General features: G+C 34.3%; 1 protein-coding gene across 1 annotated transcript in view; it reads right to left on the bottom strand.

Moving 5' to 3' along the window:
* Positions 1-15,148, bottom strand: part of TRMT44 (tRNA methyltransferase 44 homolog) — a 42,550-nt gene that overhangs the window by 9,025 nt on the left and 18,377 nt on the right. Inside the window, exons 7-10 of the mRNA XM_074276867.1 lie at positions 10,698-10,804; positions 8,068-8,251; positions 5,182-5,614; positions 2,843-2,959 (exon numbers count right to left, since the gene is read on the bottom strand). Coding sequence (XP_074132968.1) covers positions 2,843-2,959; positions 5,182-5,614; positions 8,068-8,251; positions 10,698-10,804 — 841 coding nt within the window. The remainder of the gene's footprint in view (positions 1-2,842; positions 2,960-5,181; positions 5,615-8,067; positions 8,252-10,697; positions 10,805-15,148) is intronic.

The following is a 15,148-nucleotide window of genomic DNA, read 5'->3' as shown; positions in this document are numbered from 1 at the left end:
ATTAACTCTGGCACCAACATAGTGAACTCCAAGAAGTAAATGGCCATTAGGGGGCCTGAGGAAGATTTAGTAGTCATACCGGATCACAAACAAGGCCACTCAGAGCTCTCATGCCAATAGATTAGTAGTAGGCTCATGCCTGTGAGTGTCTAGTGTATTTCCATCCTGGGAAAGACAGGAAGAAGGGGAGAGAGGGAGAGAGGGAAAGAGGGAGAGAGGGATGGAAAGAGAGAGAGAGGGAGGAAGAAGGGGAGAGAGAGAGAGAGAGAGAGAGAGAGAGAGAGAGAGAGAGAGAGAGAGAGAGAGAGAAGAAAGAAAGAAGAAATGAGGGAGAGAGATAAAGAGAAAAAAATATAGAGTCTTGCTTTGGAAATATTTAAAAAAAGAAATAAGTACAGAAAAGGGATGAAAACTATCTATTGGGCCCTGATCAGAATACCCTGAAATGTTATGCCTGTTCAGGCTGCCACAGTTTGGAATGGATATTTTAAAACTTCCATAGATATGTCTATAGGAAAGTGAAGGGAACAGTGAGAAGAATAAAAATTATGTCAAAAGTTGATTAAAAGAATTGGTATTTAGGGCTGAGGACAAAAGTTATGGAGGAACTTGATTGCTGTCTTCAAATAGGTTCAAAACTGTTCATGTGTTAGTAACTAAATTTGTTCCACTTAATCCAGAAGGCAAAATTAACATGTTTTATTTATTTACTTTGCACCAAGGATAAAAAACTATTTTTATCAGCAACATGATTTCCTTCAATATGGCCCTTGTAGAAAGTAAAATGTAGAGACTATTATATATTTAAAAAAAAAAAAAATTCTGAAAGGCAAATGGTTTGCCTATAGTCAAACAGCTGGTAAGGTAAGGGACTGAGAGTTGAAGTCTACTAATCCAGAGTTTATTCCAATATATCAAGCTATTGAGGGCACTTAAAAAAAGAATTAGGTGGCAAAGTCTATTTGTCCAGTAAATAAGAGCATGAGTTCTCAAAGTATAGCCCCTGGGACAACTGTCCTGATTTCTTATAATCCTGACAAAGGGAAGGCTCAAGTATTAACACAAGCCAACAAAATGAATTACAGATAAATCAGGAATAATAATTGTACTACTTCTTCCTTAGTTTAAAGAAAATGCTATTCCATAAAGCTTTTTAATATCACATTCCTGAGAGTATCATAAAATCCTCTACCTACAATGTTGGAAACGATCTCTATCCTATATGCATTTTTTGAAGTTGATCTATAATATTCTCAACAAACCCAGTTTTAATTTGAAAACTTCTAGTAACTGGGAACTCATCACCGTTGCAAAAATCCAGTTCCAATTTTAAATGCATCATCTTGCTAAAAATTCTTTCTTATGCTGAGTCAAAAATCTTCCTCCTTATAGTCTTTTCCTCATTTGGGATTTTTTTTAATAATCAATAGAAATAACCTGGTAATTCCAGAATTTGAGACGAGAAGGCCCTCAGTGGCTACCCAGTAAAACCCATATGTGAAAGGAATCTTTCCTGTGGCATAAACAAGTGGTCACCCAGCTTCCTCTTGAAGACCTCCAATAAGAGGAAGCTCACAGTTCTTGAAAAGATTTAGACATTCTTGGCCACCTCTGAATAATTTGTTAAGAAGTTTGTCCTGAGCTAAATGAGGTTTCTATATCTTCCCCTCAGTTTTTTGTTCTCTGAGGTCAAACAAAACAAGTCTAATTCCCTCCACGGGCCCTGCATATTCTTGAAGATAGCAAGCAGGTCCCCTCTGAACCTTCATTATCTCTCTACATGGCATGGACTCAAGATCCCTCACAAACTTGGCTACCCTCCTCTAGATACTCTCCAGCTCATCTTTCTTTAAACCAGAATTGAACACGATATTCCAGGTATGTTTTGGCAAGTTCAGCAAATAGTGGGATCATTATTTCCTTATTCCTGGAAGCTATACTATTTTAATGAATCCCAATATTACACTATTTTTTGGGCTGCCACATAACACCACTGACTCGTATTGAACTTTCAGTATCCTAAAACTCTAGAATCTATTTTCCATAGTCTATTTTTTCAGAATCTATTTGTGCTATCTATTTAAAATTTGCTGTACCTAAGTGTACTGTTGAATTTAGTTCTATCCTGTCATGATTTTTTGGAATCTTAATGTTTTAGCATTCATGCTCTGATACTGGTCTCATTTCCTCCATTGTATTTATTTTTAATACTGGTACTGGTTGCTAAGTACCCTTGAGTATTTACAATGATTTCTAGTGATAAATCCCTTTTTTTTCAACTGTTCCATTTTCTATCTTCAGAATTTTATTCTTAAGCATCTTCCTGAACTGACTTTCCTTGTAGCATTTTGGGCCTATTTTTTCCCCTGAAACCTCTGAAATCTATTTTTCCCAAATCTAAGGTGTATGTCAAATGAACCCAGATTTCTTCCCCTTAGTCTAATGTTTCATTTTGCACTGCTGTCATCTTTTTAGCTCCACAATTATCTTTCCCATGTGTATGGCACAAGACTTTGTAACAATCATCATCAATACTATTAATATTATTAACAGTAATAACAACAGCTAGCATTTACATACCTCGTTAAGATAAGCAATTTATATATGTTAATTCATCTGATTCTCACAACAACCCCTTGAAGTTATTATCCCATTTTACAGATGAAGCAACTCCAGCTGAGAGAAGTTAATGACTTGCACTAGGAAATATAGTTAATAAGTGTTTGAAGCAGCATTTGAACTCAGGTCTTCCTGCGTCCAAGTCTATTGATCTATCCATTGAGCTACTTATATGGTTTTATTTCCTTAAATAAATATAATTTAAACAGCACCCACATCTTACCTTCAAATATCTGATGACTGTTCTTAAGCAGGGTTTGGAGACCTCCACATTCTCTTTTTAATCTCTGTAGGGTTTCTCTATCCAGTTGATTTGCTACTTCTGTCAAAGAAAGGCTTCCTGTCAAGGAGGAAAAAAATCTGTAAGGTTTCTTCCCCAAACTGGATACTTTTAGAAATACATAAAAAGAACACTTCTAGTTAAATATTCAGCACAGGAAAATACTTTTAGTTTTGTTATTTTACATATTTAAGATACTTGTCTTTAAGATACTCTTTACCCCAGTTTAATAACCACCCCCCCAAAAAAAAAAATCACTGGAAAATAATTCAGAAAACACAATAACTACAGACAATAGAATCTAATTGTTCACACTCAACACTGATACATTTAACATCTGTATAGTGCCTGAACTTTTCAAAATACTTCCTGATATAAGGTTTAAGGGAAAGAATCCCAGAGCTGATATTAGAATAACCACAGTAGGATCCCAGCTTTACTCCTGTATGACCCTGGACACTAAGTTCTGCTTTAGGGGCCTCAATCTCCTTCATTTGGGAAAAAAAATGATCACACAAGTCTCTTTCCCCTCTAAATTCTATATGGCCACCTTCCCATTCATTATCATTCCATCTGATCTTCTCCAACAACCCAGGTGAGCATAAACTAAAATATTAGCTCTATTTTGCAAGACAGACCAATGAAGTTCATTAAGTATACAATTTCAGAGCCATCAAGTAGCTGGAGATCAGAAACCTCATGTCATTGATGAGGGAACTGAGGCTTAGGGAAGTAAAGTGATTTGTTCAATTCACTGCAAGTGGCAGAACCAGAACCACCATCTATTATCTCTGGACTCTGTAACTTTCCCTCTGCATCTATCACATCACCTCTCCTAACTGAATATCTGGCAAGACAACATTCAAGTCCACAATTAACACAAATTTATAAAGTGCCTGTTACATTCAAGGGACCAAGGATTATAAAATGAAAAATGGCAGAATTTGGCCTCAAAGATCTTATTATCTCTTACTGCAGAAATAACAAGTATACCAAATTCTATGACACAACAGTAGGTAGATGTTAAGGGCAAAGGAGAGATCAATACAAAATATAATATAAGATATTTTATCAATAATGAGGGAATGGGGATAAAGAAAGAGAAACAGGAAGGGAGGGGAAAAGAAGATTCAGGAATTATGCTGCTCCATCTCTATCTTCTATATAGACTCCTTTGCAGCCAATACCCCTGTTCTCCTCTACGCCTTTCCTGCCTCTTTCTCCCATTAGAAGGTAAGCTCCTTGAAGGGAAACACAGATGCTACCTGGCAACATCTCGTTCCTTCCTCCTCTAATGTCTCTGAATAAGGGCAGAGATAAAACCGCACTTCCCAGGATTATAACCCTCACCCTCCTTCTTGAGCAAGGTCCTGTGGGAACTTTAAAGTGCTACAAAAGGGGAAGAGGATGTTATTATTGATTAGCTTTACTAACAGTTTCCCAATTGTGCTGTTTATTGGTTAGTGTGTCAAGTCATGAGTGTCCATTGAACAAATGAGGCAATAGTTTATCATGAAAATAACTTTTTTTCTTATAGATATTAGGACTTTCAAATTTCACAGCAGTGTTTGGTGAGATAATTAAGGTAAGGTACTTTAGTGCCAAAACCTTTTAGTGCTATCTGTACAGGCCAGATAATATCATTTTTTTCCTTGTGCAGGAATTTGCTCTGTAAAGACATAGTCCAATGCTCTTGTTTTATAGATGAGCTAACTTTAGAGTAGCAAGAGGACCTTCAAGAGAGCACAATCATAACTTAGTAGCAGAAGCAAGATTCAGGCTCTGATCCTTTGAAACCAAATTTAGAGACTTCCACATCATGACATACTGTATACAGCAACCAATGTTCATTTATTTAATCTTTATAGATTGGTATTGTAAAATTCTGGAGTAGTCTGAAATTATTTTTCTGGAAGAGATAGCTTTGAATATTAATAATGCAGGGACTACATTAATATATGCAACATGGGAAAACTTTAATTTAGAGACCACTTCTTTACCCAGTTATCATAAATTTCTTTTTCATTTCATAAATTAAAAAACAAAACAGGAGAAATGAGTCTCCATCAAAGAATCTTAGCATATATTCCAGAAAAGGGGTTAAAATTGTTTACCTTGGGGCAGCTAGATGGCGCAGTGGATAGAGCACCAGCCCTGAATTCAGGAGAACCCGACTTCAAATCTGGTCTAAGACACTTAACACTTCCTAGCTGTGTGACCCTGGGCAAGTCACTTAACCCCAGCCTCAAAAAAATAAAATAAAATAAAATAAAATTGTTTACCTCCTCGATTCCAGGTTTTGGAGCTTCCAATGCAAGGATCTTTGGGGTTCTGCTGCTTTTCATTTAACAACAAATTAGCCACTTTCAAAACTATGTGATCAATGAAGTCCCGAGGAAGAGAAGCACAGTTCCTTACATGTTCAATTTTGTCTCTAGGCTGAAATCCACTTATCCAAATTCTATTTTCTTGTGGCACCTTCTTTTCATCTTCAGGAAACTGATCTTTGGGAGATTCATCACTGAGACAGTTTAAATATGCATGATGATCGCAATGATTAGTTTCTACTGTGCTGCCTGAAGAAGAACAAGAAGAGTCTTCACTATGGGGAATCTGAGCACAGGACTGCCTACTGTCAATATACTGTGCTCTCTGCTTATCAACTAAAGCTTCTTCAGTAGCTGGATATGTTCTGGATTTTCCAATGAGGCAAACCTAAATTTACAAAAAAGTAAAATAATCATTTTGCTATGCTAGCACAATATATAGACCCGTAGGATTTAGTATTCAAAAGGACTAATCTAATCAGGTTCCTCACATGTAACAGATGAGGAAACCTGAGGTTCAGAGAAATGAAGCAGCCCGCCCAAGGTCAGTAAGTAAGACTGCCAGTTTCGAGTTGTGCTGTGCTGCCTGCAGTCTCAGAGCTCTTGCACAGGCTCCTTTCATTTTTTCTCTGTCTCCCATACACCAATGTAATAAGCCTAGGATTCATATTTATTTAAATGAATAACAAAGGCCATAAAACCCTATTTGCACAACTCTCAAAAAAGATCTCCTTAAAGATAAAAAATCTGAGAGAGTCCAGGGCTTAGTATAGAGTACCAAGCCCACAATAAGCACTTAACAAATACTTGAGAAATGGGTGAGTTAACCAAGAGAATAAAATGAGTGGCCACCAAGTATGACTATAAGTTTAGACTGACACCTAAACAAACCCAGCTGATCTTAAGCATTCCAATATCCTCATATATTATACTATAGAAAACTGTGTGCTATTCTTCAAAGTAGTCACCTTCAAAAGTTGCACATTTACTCCAGTACTGTTGTTAAATGTGTTCAGGACATGCTTTGGGAATAGCATCCAGAGCCAGGAAAAAAAAAAAAAAAAAAATCCAAGAAAACTAGGTTCAACACAATATTGAAATTTTTTTAAAGCATTTGCGTATTCAAATCTCTAAAGTTGGTAAATTTGAAAGATGGTCAATGGAAAAGGATCAGATACATGTGAGACCCCAGACAGTAGAACTAGAAATTATAATGGGTACAAATTAAGAAGAGGAAAACTAGGTTTCTGAGGGAAAACTTCCTAGCAGAGTTATCCATAAGTAAAACAGATCATCCTGGAAGGAGGTGGTCTCCCTCTTATTTAAGCAAAAGCCAGATGAATACTTACTACGAAAGGGAGGCAGGTGATTTTCCCAAGTACAAGCTGAACTTGTTAAAGTTCTTCTACATCTGATTCTTTGATTTTGTAATGAATTTTTGTTGTATTCAAAAATCTAACTCACCACTAACAAGCAAAATTTTGCCAACACTACAGATGTTCAAAAGAAGGTGAAGGCTCTGAAGGAAATTCCCAAAGAGAAGTTCCCAAAATGTATGGATTTGAATAGAGTAAAGGTACCTATCATATTATAATGACTACTTTGGAAGGCATAATATTAATCTGTGGATAAATTCAGATATTACTGGATTTTAAAAAATCTCTTTCTTAACTCACAATTCAGTTTCTAATTTATGAATCAATAAGCAAATAAATTTAATGCTATTTATATACCAAATATTTTTTGCCAAATTGATATGCCAAATAAGAAAAGCCATTTATCATGTGCCAAACACCTTTTCAACCACTGAGGATAAAGACAAAAAAGAAGAGATCGGATCTATTTCTATACTTCTAAAATTTTTAAAACAGCATCATATTTTGTTAGTTCACAAATTAATACAAAATTAAAACTATATCATTATCTCATTGATGAATAGGGGGGGTGGGGGTTAAACCTGAACTAGAGAACATTTTAGAAGATATTCCTTGAAATATTAATGCATCCTATTTTAGGAAAATAAACTAAATTATTATATTTACAACAGATACAAACTGAAGGTAATGTTTACTTACAAACTTACAAAAGGATTAAAGTTTTTATTTAAATGGAAAACATCTCTAATGCATATTTAATAAGAGGCATATATTTTAAATATGATTCAGTTTATCAAAAATGATCTACAAATTTGTAGGAATGTAACTAATATACAGAGAGAGAGATATTTGTACACACAGCCACTCAGCACTTATTTTAATGCTACTTAAGTGCTGCTGAGTTAAGATCCTATTAAGTCTGATTTAATGAACAGAAAGATTAACTTGTAATCAGTCTATTAATTGTATGTAAACAGATATGCAATTAAATTGTATGAAGTGTTCTCATAGAGAGATATTTTTTCTTTAATCTTAGTTACACCATATAATTTTATTTTAATAAAACTATTCATTATCACCAGTGTAGCCCTAGTAAAATCATCATAAATTCCAAAACAGAGCAATTGATGTTTTAGCTTTGGAGACTCCTATGAAAGCCTCTCTTCATAATTATTAAAGATCTTTAGAAAATGATAGATATCAGAACTCCTACATCAAAAGGCTCTGAGTTCTTGTGGGCAAAGCCATTTCGTCTGAGTCTAAAAGTAACTTCTTACTCAATAAATCTAATCTAAGGATACAGTTGATGAGATTGCTAACTTTGGATAAATATTAATTTATTTCAAAAACAACTTGAAACAACATTGTGTCAACTTAAATTACAAGATGTGTTTTTTGTTTGTTTGGGTTTTTTTAACTTTCAATTTAAATTACTACAAAACTCTAAAGAAGGACCAAAACTTACTCTTTTAGTTGACGGGATTCGAAGACAGTCTTCCTCAACGTGGAATCCACAGGTGAACCCCACTTCTTTAATAAAATCAAGATATTCCCTGTATTGGGTCGTCTTACTCTGTCTTCGGCTGTATTTTCCAGTGAAATCAAAGAAACAACATGGCAGGACAAAGTAACGGCAATTATATGATGACCTATAAAAGTCATTAGCAGAGATTCAGACAAAAGTTCAGACAAATCTATTAAATAAATATCAGTAACACTGCATATCGTTACAATTAAACAAATACTAAACACCAACTTTATGCAGAGGACAACTGTTACTGTCAAGATTGTTTTCTTTGGTGTAAGGGACTCCCTATGAGGTAACTCCCTCTACCACTGAGAGGCCTATACAGGTAGTTAATGAAAAGTTTACATAAGACAGTTTCTGCCCTTGTGAAGCACTACAATCTGAATGCAGTAGGGAGATAAGTGATTATAAACTATACAAAATAAGATAAGTAAATAAAATAAACAACAAAGTGAAGTGTGACTGAAGGAAGAAAATGCTATTATATCATACATAAGATCTTATAAAATGTCATAAACATTAATGAGAAATCAAGGAAATTTTCCCAGAGATGATGGTATCTAATTTATACTCTGAAGGACAAGGAAGAATTCAATAGGTGAAAATGAAAGGAGGGAAAGGCATTGTAGTTATAGAGAATACCTTGAGGAGACATATAGAGAATACCATGAGGAAACAGAGTAGTGTAAGGTAGTGGGGATGGCAAGGATGTCATGATGGAAGTACAGGGGACACAGAAGGGAATTTGGGAAAATAAAACTGGAAAAGTAGAGTAACACCATATTATGGAGAATAGTGAATCCATAAGATTTACTAAAATTAATTTTCTCAATTAATCAGTGATTCAGGGGCAGAGTGGCAAGTAGGCAGGCCGCAAAGTCAGGAATACCAGAGTTCAAATCCTACCTGACAGATACTATGGACAAGCTATTGAGTAACACTCTCCTCTTCCATAACTTTACTTCCTCCCTAGGCACGCTCCTTAACACGTAATAATTTGGCTTCCATTTCCACCAGCAATTCCACAAAATTGTTCTAAGGTCATCAATTATCTAATTTCTTGATCCATTGTAGAAAACATGATAAAGAGTCCATCAAAAAAGGATAATGGGATTGCTGCATTGCTATGACGGTTCAATTGAAAACATTCCACAATGTTTTGAGCAGGCACAATTCAATACTTAATTTATGTGTAATATAGTAATGTTTGGAGTGTGGCATTTGAAATTTTATTTGGTTTTGTACTTTATATACTTTCTACAAAGTTGATTATTATGAGTGGTAATCACCTCACTCTCCTAGTTTTAACAAATAAGTCAAAATAACTTTCTTCAAAATGCTAAAAATTAGTTGCTGACTTATTTTGTTGAGAGCATTAAAGTCAGTAATTTCTCAGGTTAAAAAAAAAAAAATCACTTCTTACATCATTTTTTCCTTTACTACAGAGTCACTTAAAATTTCTTCTGGTTGTAAGATTATGTAATGATCAATTCTGATGGACATAGTTCTTTTCAACAATGAGGCAATTTAAACCAGTTCCAATGGTCTTGTGCTGAAGAGAGCCATCTGCATCTAGAGAAAGGACTGTGGGAACTGAGTATGAATCACGACATGGTATTTTCACTTTTTATGTTGTTTGCTTGCTTTTCATTTTCTTAAATTTTTCCTTTTTCATATGATTTTTCTTGTGTAGCATGATAATTGTGGGAATATGTACAGAAAAACTGCACATGTTTAACCTATACTGGATCATTTGCTGTCTAGGGGAGGGGATAGGTGAAAAAAGAGAAAAATCTGGAACACAAGGTTTTACAAGGGTGAATGTTGAAAATTATCTATGCATGTATTTAAAAAAATAAAAAGCTATTATTAAAAAAATTTCTTCTGGATTCTAAAACTTCAGACATTTAGCTATGGACAAGTAAATTCAAAGTACAAGAGATTACTTTAACATTCTGTTTTTATTTTATAATGATATAAGCTAAATTGGTAAGGATAAATCCTTATGTAAAGAAGGTCCCAGAAACCAGTTATTTACCATTAAATTATATAATTTTTCTACAAATCAAGTTGCCTTCTGAATTTTCATCAAAATAAGAAATTACCTCCCATACAAAAGTTTGACTTTGTGGACATGTTTCTCACACTATTTTATAGGGATGAATTTATTAATACATATTTTTTTTCTTTTGAATTTGTCTTTTTATTTCCTCCCATCTTACAAGAGGCTTTATTACAAAAAATAAAAGCAAGATGATTTTTTTTAACCTGATAAAATACATTGATTTCAACTGAGCAAGTGTCCTCAACTCAGTATTAAGCTCAGATCCCAGTTCAGTCCTATAGGAATGACCCTCACCTTCTTTTATCTAACAACTGTAAATAACAGTACATATACACCAATTTCATAAGGTTGTTAAAAGGAAACCACTTTACAAAAAATTCTATGAATGTTCAAAAGGCTATAAAATGTTTTATTAAAGATAAACAAGAGTGCTGTCTAAATGGTCACAGTTCAGATATCAAAATGTTATCACCATTTATTATACCAGATATTTTTTAATTACCTTGCTGCAATCACAGGTATCCATGGGGTAAGCTCATCTGAATGATTTCCAATTAACCAATCAACATCTGGGAAAAGGTAACTATCATTTGGTCTGATTGCACTTTCCTGAAATAAAGTATAAATTATATTCAAAAATAATTCCATTTGACCAAAGAAAATGTCCACTTTGTATTTTAAAAACACAAAGGAATGAAAATTATCATTATTTTTCTGATGATTTTTCTCCACTTGGGTATTAAAATGTATTCTTTTCAAACATATGCTTGGGAAGAAAAAAAAAAAAAACTACTAAATATCAGGTGAGATTCTGAGCTATATATTCTAGTTTCCAGATTTCTATAATTAAAGGAAATACCTTCTTCATTGAGTTGTCTGTCAGAAGAGTAGCCCATTTTTGTTGAGGTTAATGATTAAATTATGGATGTAAATTACTTAAATACTCCCTATACCTACACAGAACAAAATTTCATTATATAATGCAGTTTTATTAAAAATAAGAGTACTGTAAAAATACCAGAATGCAGATTTTATGAAGGTCCTCCTTTATCCAAGCTTTAATGGGACAAATCCATCTCTTCAAATCCCATGTTCTCATAACATTCATGTCTTACCACAAAAAAACAAACAAAAAACACCAAACTAAACCTTAGATAGTTATCAGACAATGCCAAAGTATTATATTTTTGGCACTAATTATCTGTGGAGGTTTTAAAAATTATTTTGTTGATGATCTATTTTATCCTATGGCACTACCCAAGAAGATTTCTCATTCCACAACAAAAACCTCCCAAACACATCAGTATGAGTACATAAAACCTAATCAGCATATCAGCCATGTATGAAAATGGATGTCTCATTCTATTCCTTTAGTCCATCATCTCTCTCCTAAGAGCACCATTCTGAGTCAAAATTATCAGGAAATGCAAACCTTCTACTCAGATATACTCTCCTTGAGACAGGCATCATTTAGCTGAGGTTGAAGTTGGTCATAGAATCCCAAGATTTTAACCTAAAAGGAGTCTCAAAGCCCATCTGGCCCAACCCACTCATGGGTTTAGTAGTGACCTCTTCAAAGTCACACAGAGTAGTAAGGAGCAAGGCTTCTGGACTCTAGTCCCTATTCTATACACAACATTTTCATTTCAAATCTATCATAAATACTTTGTATTCAACCAAACTAAGGTGTTTCCAAATAAATAAAAAATGCTATTAAAAATACTTCTGAAAACATGAAATAAAAGTACTATGTAAATACTCATAATTGTCTACCATTAAATTTTCTTAGAAAGAAAATGAATCAATCAACAAGTATTTAGTAAGCACCTGCTGTATTCTAGGTATTGGGATAAAAAGAGAAAACTGAAAAATTCTTAAGGAATAAAAAAGATAATGTGAAAATTTTAAGGTTTAAATTCTGAATCTGCTACTTACTATGTAAGTCACCTTTGGACAGAGAAACTATTTTAGATCACAGTCCCACCACTCCAGCTATATCTTTGACTATCTAGACTAGTGGTCCTCAAGCTTTTTAAACAGAGGGCCAGTTCACTGTCCCTCAGACTATTAGAGGCCGGACTACAGTAAAAACAAAAACTCACACTCTGTCTCCGCCCTCAGCCCATTTGCCATAACTCAGCGAGCCGCATAAACATCCTCAGCCAGCCGCATCTGGCCCACAGGCCGTAGTTTGGGAACCCCTGATCTAGACTAAAGAATCTGTCTCAATACAAGCTGGAGTAAAACACAATGGGCCTCCCCACTTTAAATTCCTAGTAAGGTTGGGTAGGGTCTGAAGAAATAAGAAGAGCTAATGCAATTTCATTAACAGGCATTAGTTCTTCAAAAGGTAAACTTTTTTAAAATCAGGAATTTGGTAGAAGGGGAGAGCCTCTAAATCTCCCTAAGATACTGATTAGTAATAATCATTTCTGTCATGTTCACTTTTCTTGGTCTCAGTTTCTATACCTATAAAATGTGATATTTACTAAGTACCTCCTATGCATGTGCCAGGTACTATTCCTGCCCTCAAGGAACTTAGAATCTAATAAAGGAGATAACAAGCAAACAAATATATAAAAATAAGCTATATATAGGAATATATAGGAAATAATTAAGAGAAGAAAGGCCCCAGAATTAAGAAGAATTGAGAAAAGTTTCCTGGAGAAAATGAGATTTTATTTGGGACCTGTAAAAAGCCAGGGAAAACAGGAGGCAGAGAACAAGAGATAAAACAGTCCAGGAAGACAGGAAAGATAGAGAGAATGCAGAGCTAAAGAATTCTGTTCACAGAACAGCCAGTATACCAGTGTCATCACATCAAAGGATACATGGCAGAGAATTACATACAAGAAGACTAGAAAGATACATGTGTGAAGGAACAGGAGAGTGGGGTAAAAGGAGAAAGTAGGTTACAAAGGACTTTGAACACCAAACAGATGACTAAGTAGCCTAAATTAACCTCTAAGATCCTCATGAAATCAAAATACAATCTCCAATTCATGTGCATATGTATATTTATATTATTAAAAACAAAATTTTTCATGATATTTATTGTTCTTTTACTATTCTCTTAAAATACCGGTTTGTTTTTCTCTAAAGAGAAATGGGTTAGCAAAGTCACAATTTGCATTTAAATAATTACTCATGATCAAATTTATAGTCATTTTGTCTAATGGCACTTCTGAAAAACAAAAATCCACCTGTTCCTCTCATAAACAATTATAAAAGAGCTAATGAACATAGCAAATTGCAACATTTATATTTCCTTTTTAGCTCAAAGAAGAAAAACAAAATCAAGGTTCCTTTTTGTGGTTTCCATAATGACATTATTACAAACAGGTGCATATTTCTTACTAGAAGCAACTTGTCTTCTGGCTGACAATGAGATCTAATAATAAGAGGTCTTATAAAAGTTTTCTTTCATCTTAAAACAAACTTTTTTAATTATGCTGATGCATTCATTTGTAGAAAGAGGCAAATTTGGATGCAGTATTAGAAAAAATGTACAAAAATTCGAACTGGTCTAAGGCTGTTTGTGAATTATCAGGTTCTCCATTATATAGAAGGCTACTTGATTCATATTCATGAATAAAGAAGGGAACTGAACTCCATGATCTCTTCTATCTGTGAGACTAAGACCATGCACTAGTTCAACCCATATCTGAACAGGAATTCCCTCTATTAAGTAAGCATTCAATAAGTAACAAGTCCCTCCTCTGTACCAGGCAAGCCCTGCAATAAGTGTTGAGAATATAAGTACAAAGAATGAAATAATCCCTACTCAAAATTAACTCAATTAAAGAATAATATCATTCTTTCTTTTCCTTTTTTTTTTTTTTTTTTTTTTTTTTTAGATAAAGGACTAAATGCTGAACTAGAGAGAGAAAGTAAGAGAAAGTGAGAGAGATTGTGTGTGTGTGTGTGTGTGTGTTTTAAAGTTAGAAACATGTTTTTAAAGTGTACAATGAATATATACCAGCAGTCCAAATCACTGAATCACCCAGCCACCCCCTGAGATCAGGAAGGGAGGTCCCATAGTATAACAACTAATATGGGATCATCATTTAGAGCATAAGACATTATTTAATTCAGTATCCTCATTTTATAAATAAGAAAACTGTAGTTCAGAGTTTAAGTGGCTTACCCAAAGTCATGGAGCTAATCAGTCTAAAGTAGAATTCAAACCCAGATCATTTATGTATCCAAGATCAGTCCCTTGCTCCTGTATCACTCTGCTTCTTTAAGCAAAAAGGAAACAAACCTCAACTGGACCATCAGTTCTGCTACTTCCGCCCTCAAGGACCTTGAGAAAGTTTTGAATTAGTTTAGGTCTTAATTTCCTCATGTTAGTTCTAGTGTTTTCCCTGTGTTGCTTACTTCCAGTTTATGCTGCATCTTTCTTATTCATATACAGTTGCTTACATGTTGTCTTCCCGGTTATAGTGAGCTCTTTGAGAACAGGTTCTGGTTTTTGTCTTTTATTTCTGTGCCCAATTCTTAGTACAGTACCAGGCATTTAGTAGGCACTTAATAAATACTTGTTGACTGACCATGTGGCACCATCCTGAATCCATGTCACTTCACTTCACTGACCATCTTCTGATAGCATAAAAGATTTCAAGGTCCCATCAAAAATGTAGGACAGGACAGAATACTCTAAATCTGATATAATCAGAACAAGGAATAGTGAGACCAATCCCTTTTCTCCTTCACTTTTCACATACAACATAGGCTGTTTGGACTGTCATATCAAACTTCCTTGTTTAAATCTATGCTCATTTCAGTAATATAACACAATGATTTTTCTGTGTCTATTCACTGAACACTAGTTAAACATAATTAATAAAAACAAGAAACATGAAATTTCTTTAATTCATACTGAAAGCTTTCAACCTACAGAAAATCCTTGAACAACCAAGAATTAATGAGGATTATCACTGAAGACATCTT

This window comes from Sminthopsis crassicaudata, chromosome 6 (genome assembly GCF_048593235.1).
Source record: "Sminthopsis crassicaudata isolate SCR6 chromosome 6, ASM4859323v1, whole genome shotgun sequence".
Classification (NCBI taxonomy): domain Eukaryota; kingdom Metazoa; phylum Chordata; class Mammalia; order Dasyuromorphia; family Dasyuridae; genus Sminthopsis; species Sminthopsis crassicaudata.
This window is presented reverse-complemented; position numbering and strand designations above follow the sequence as displayed.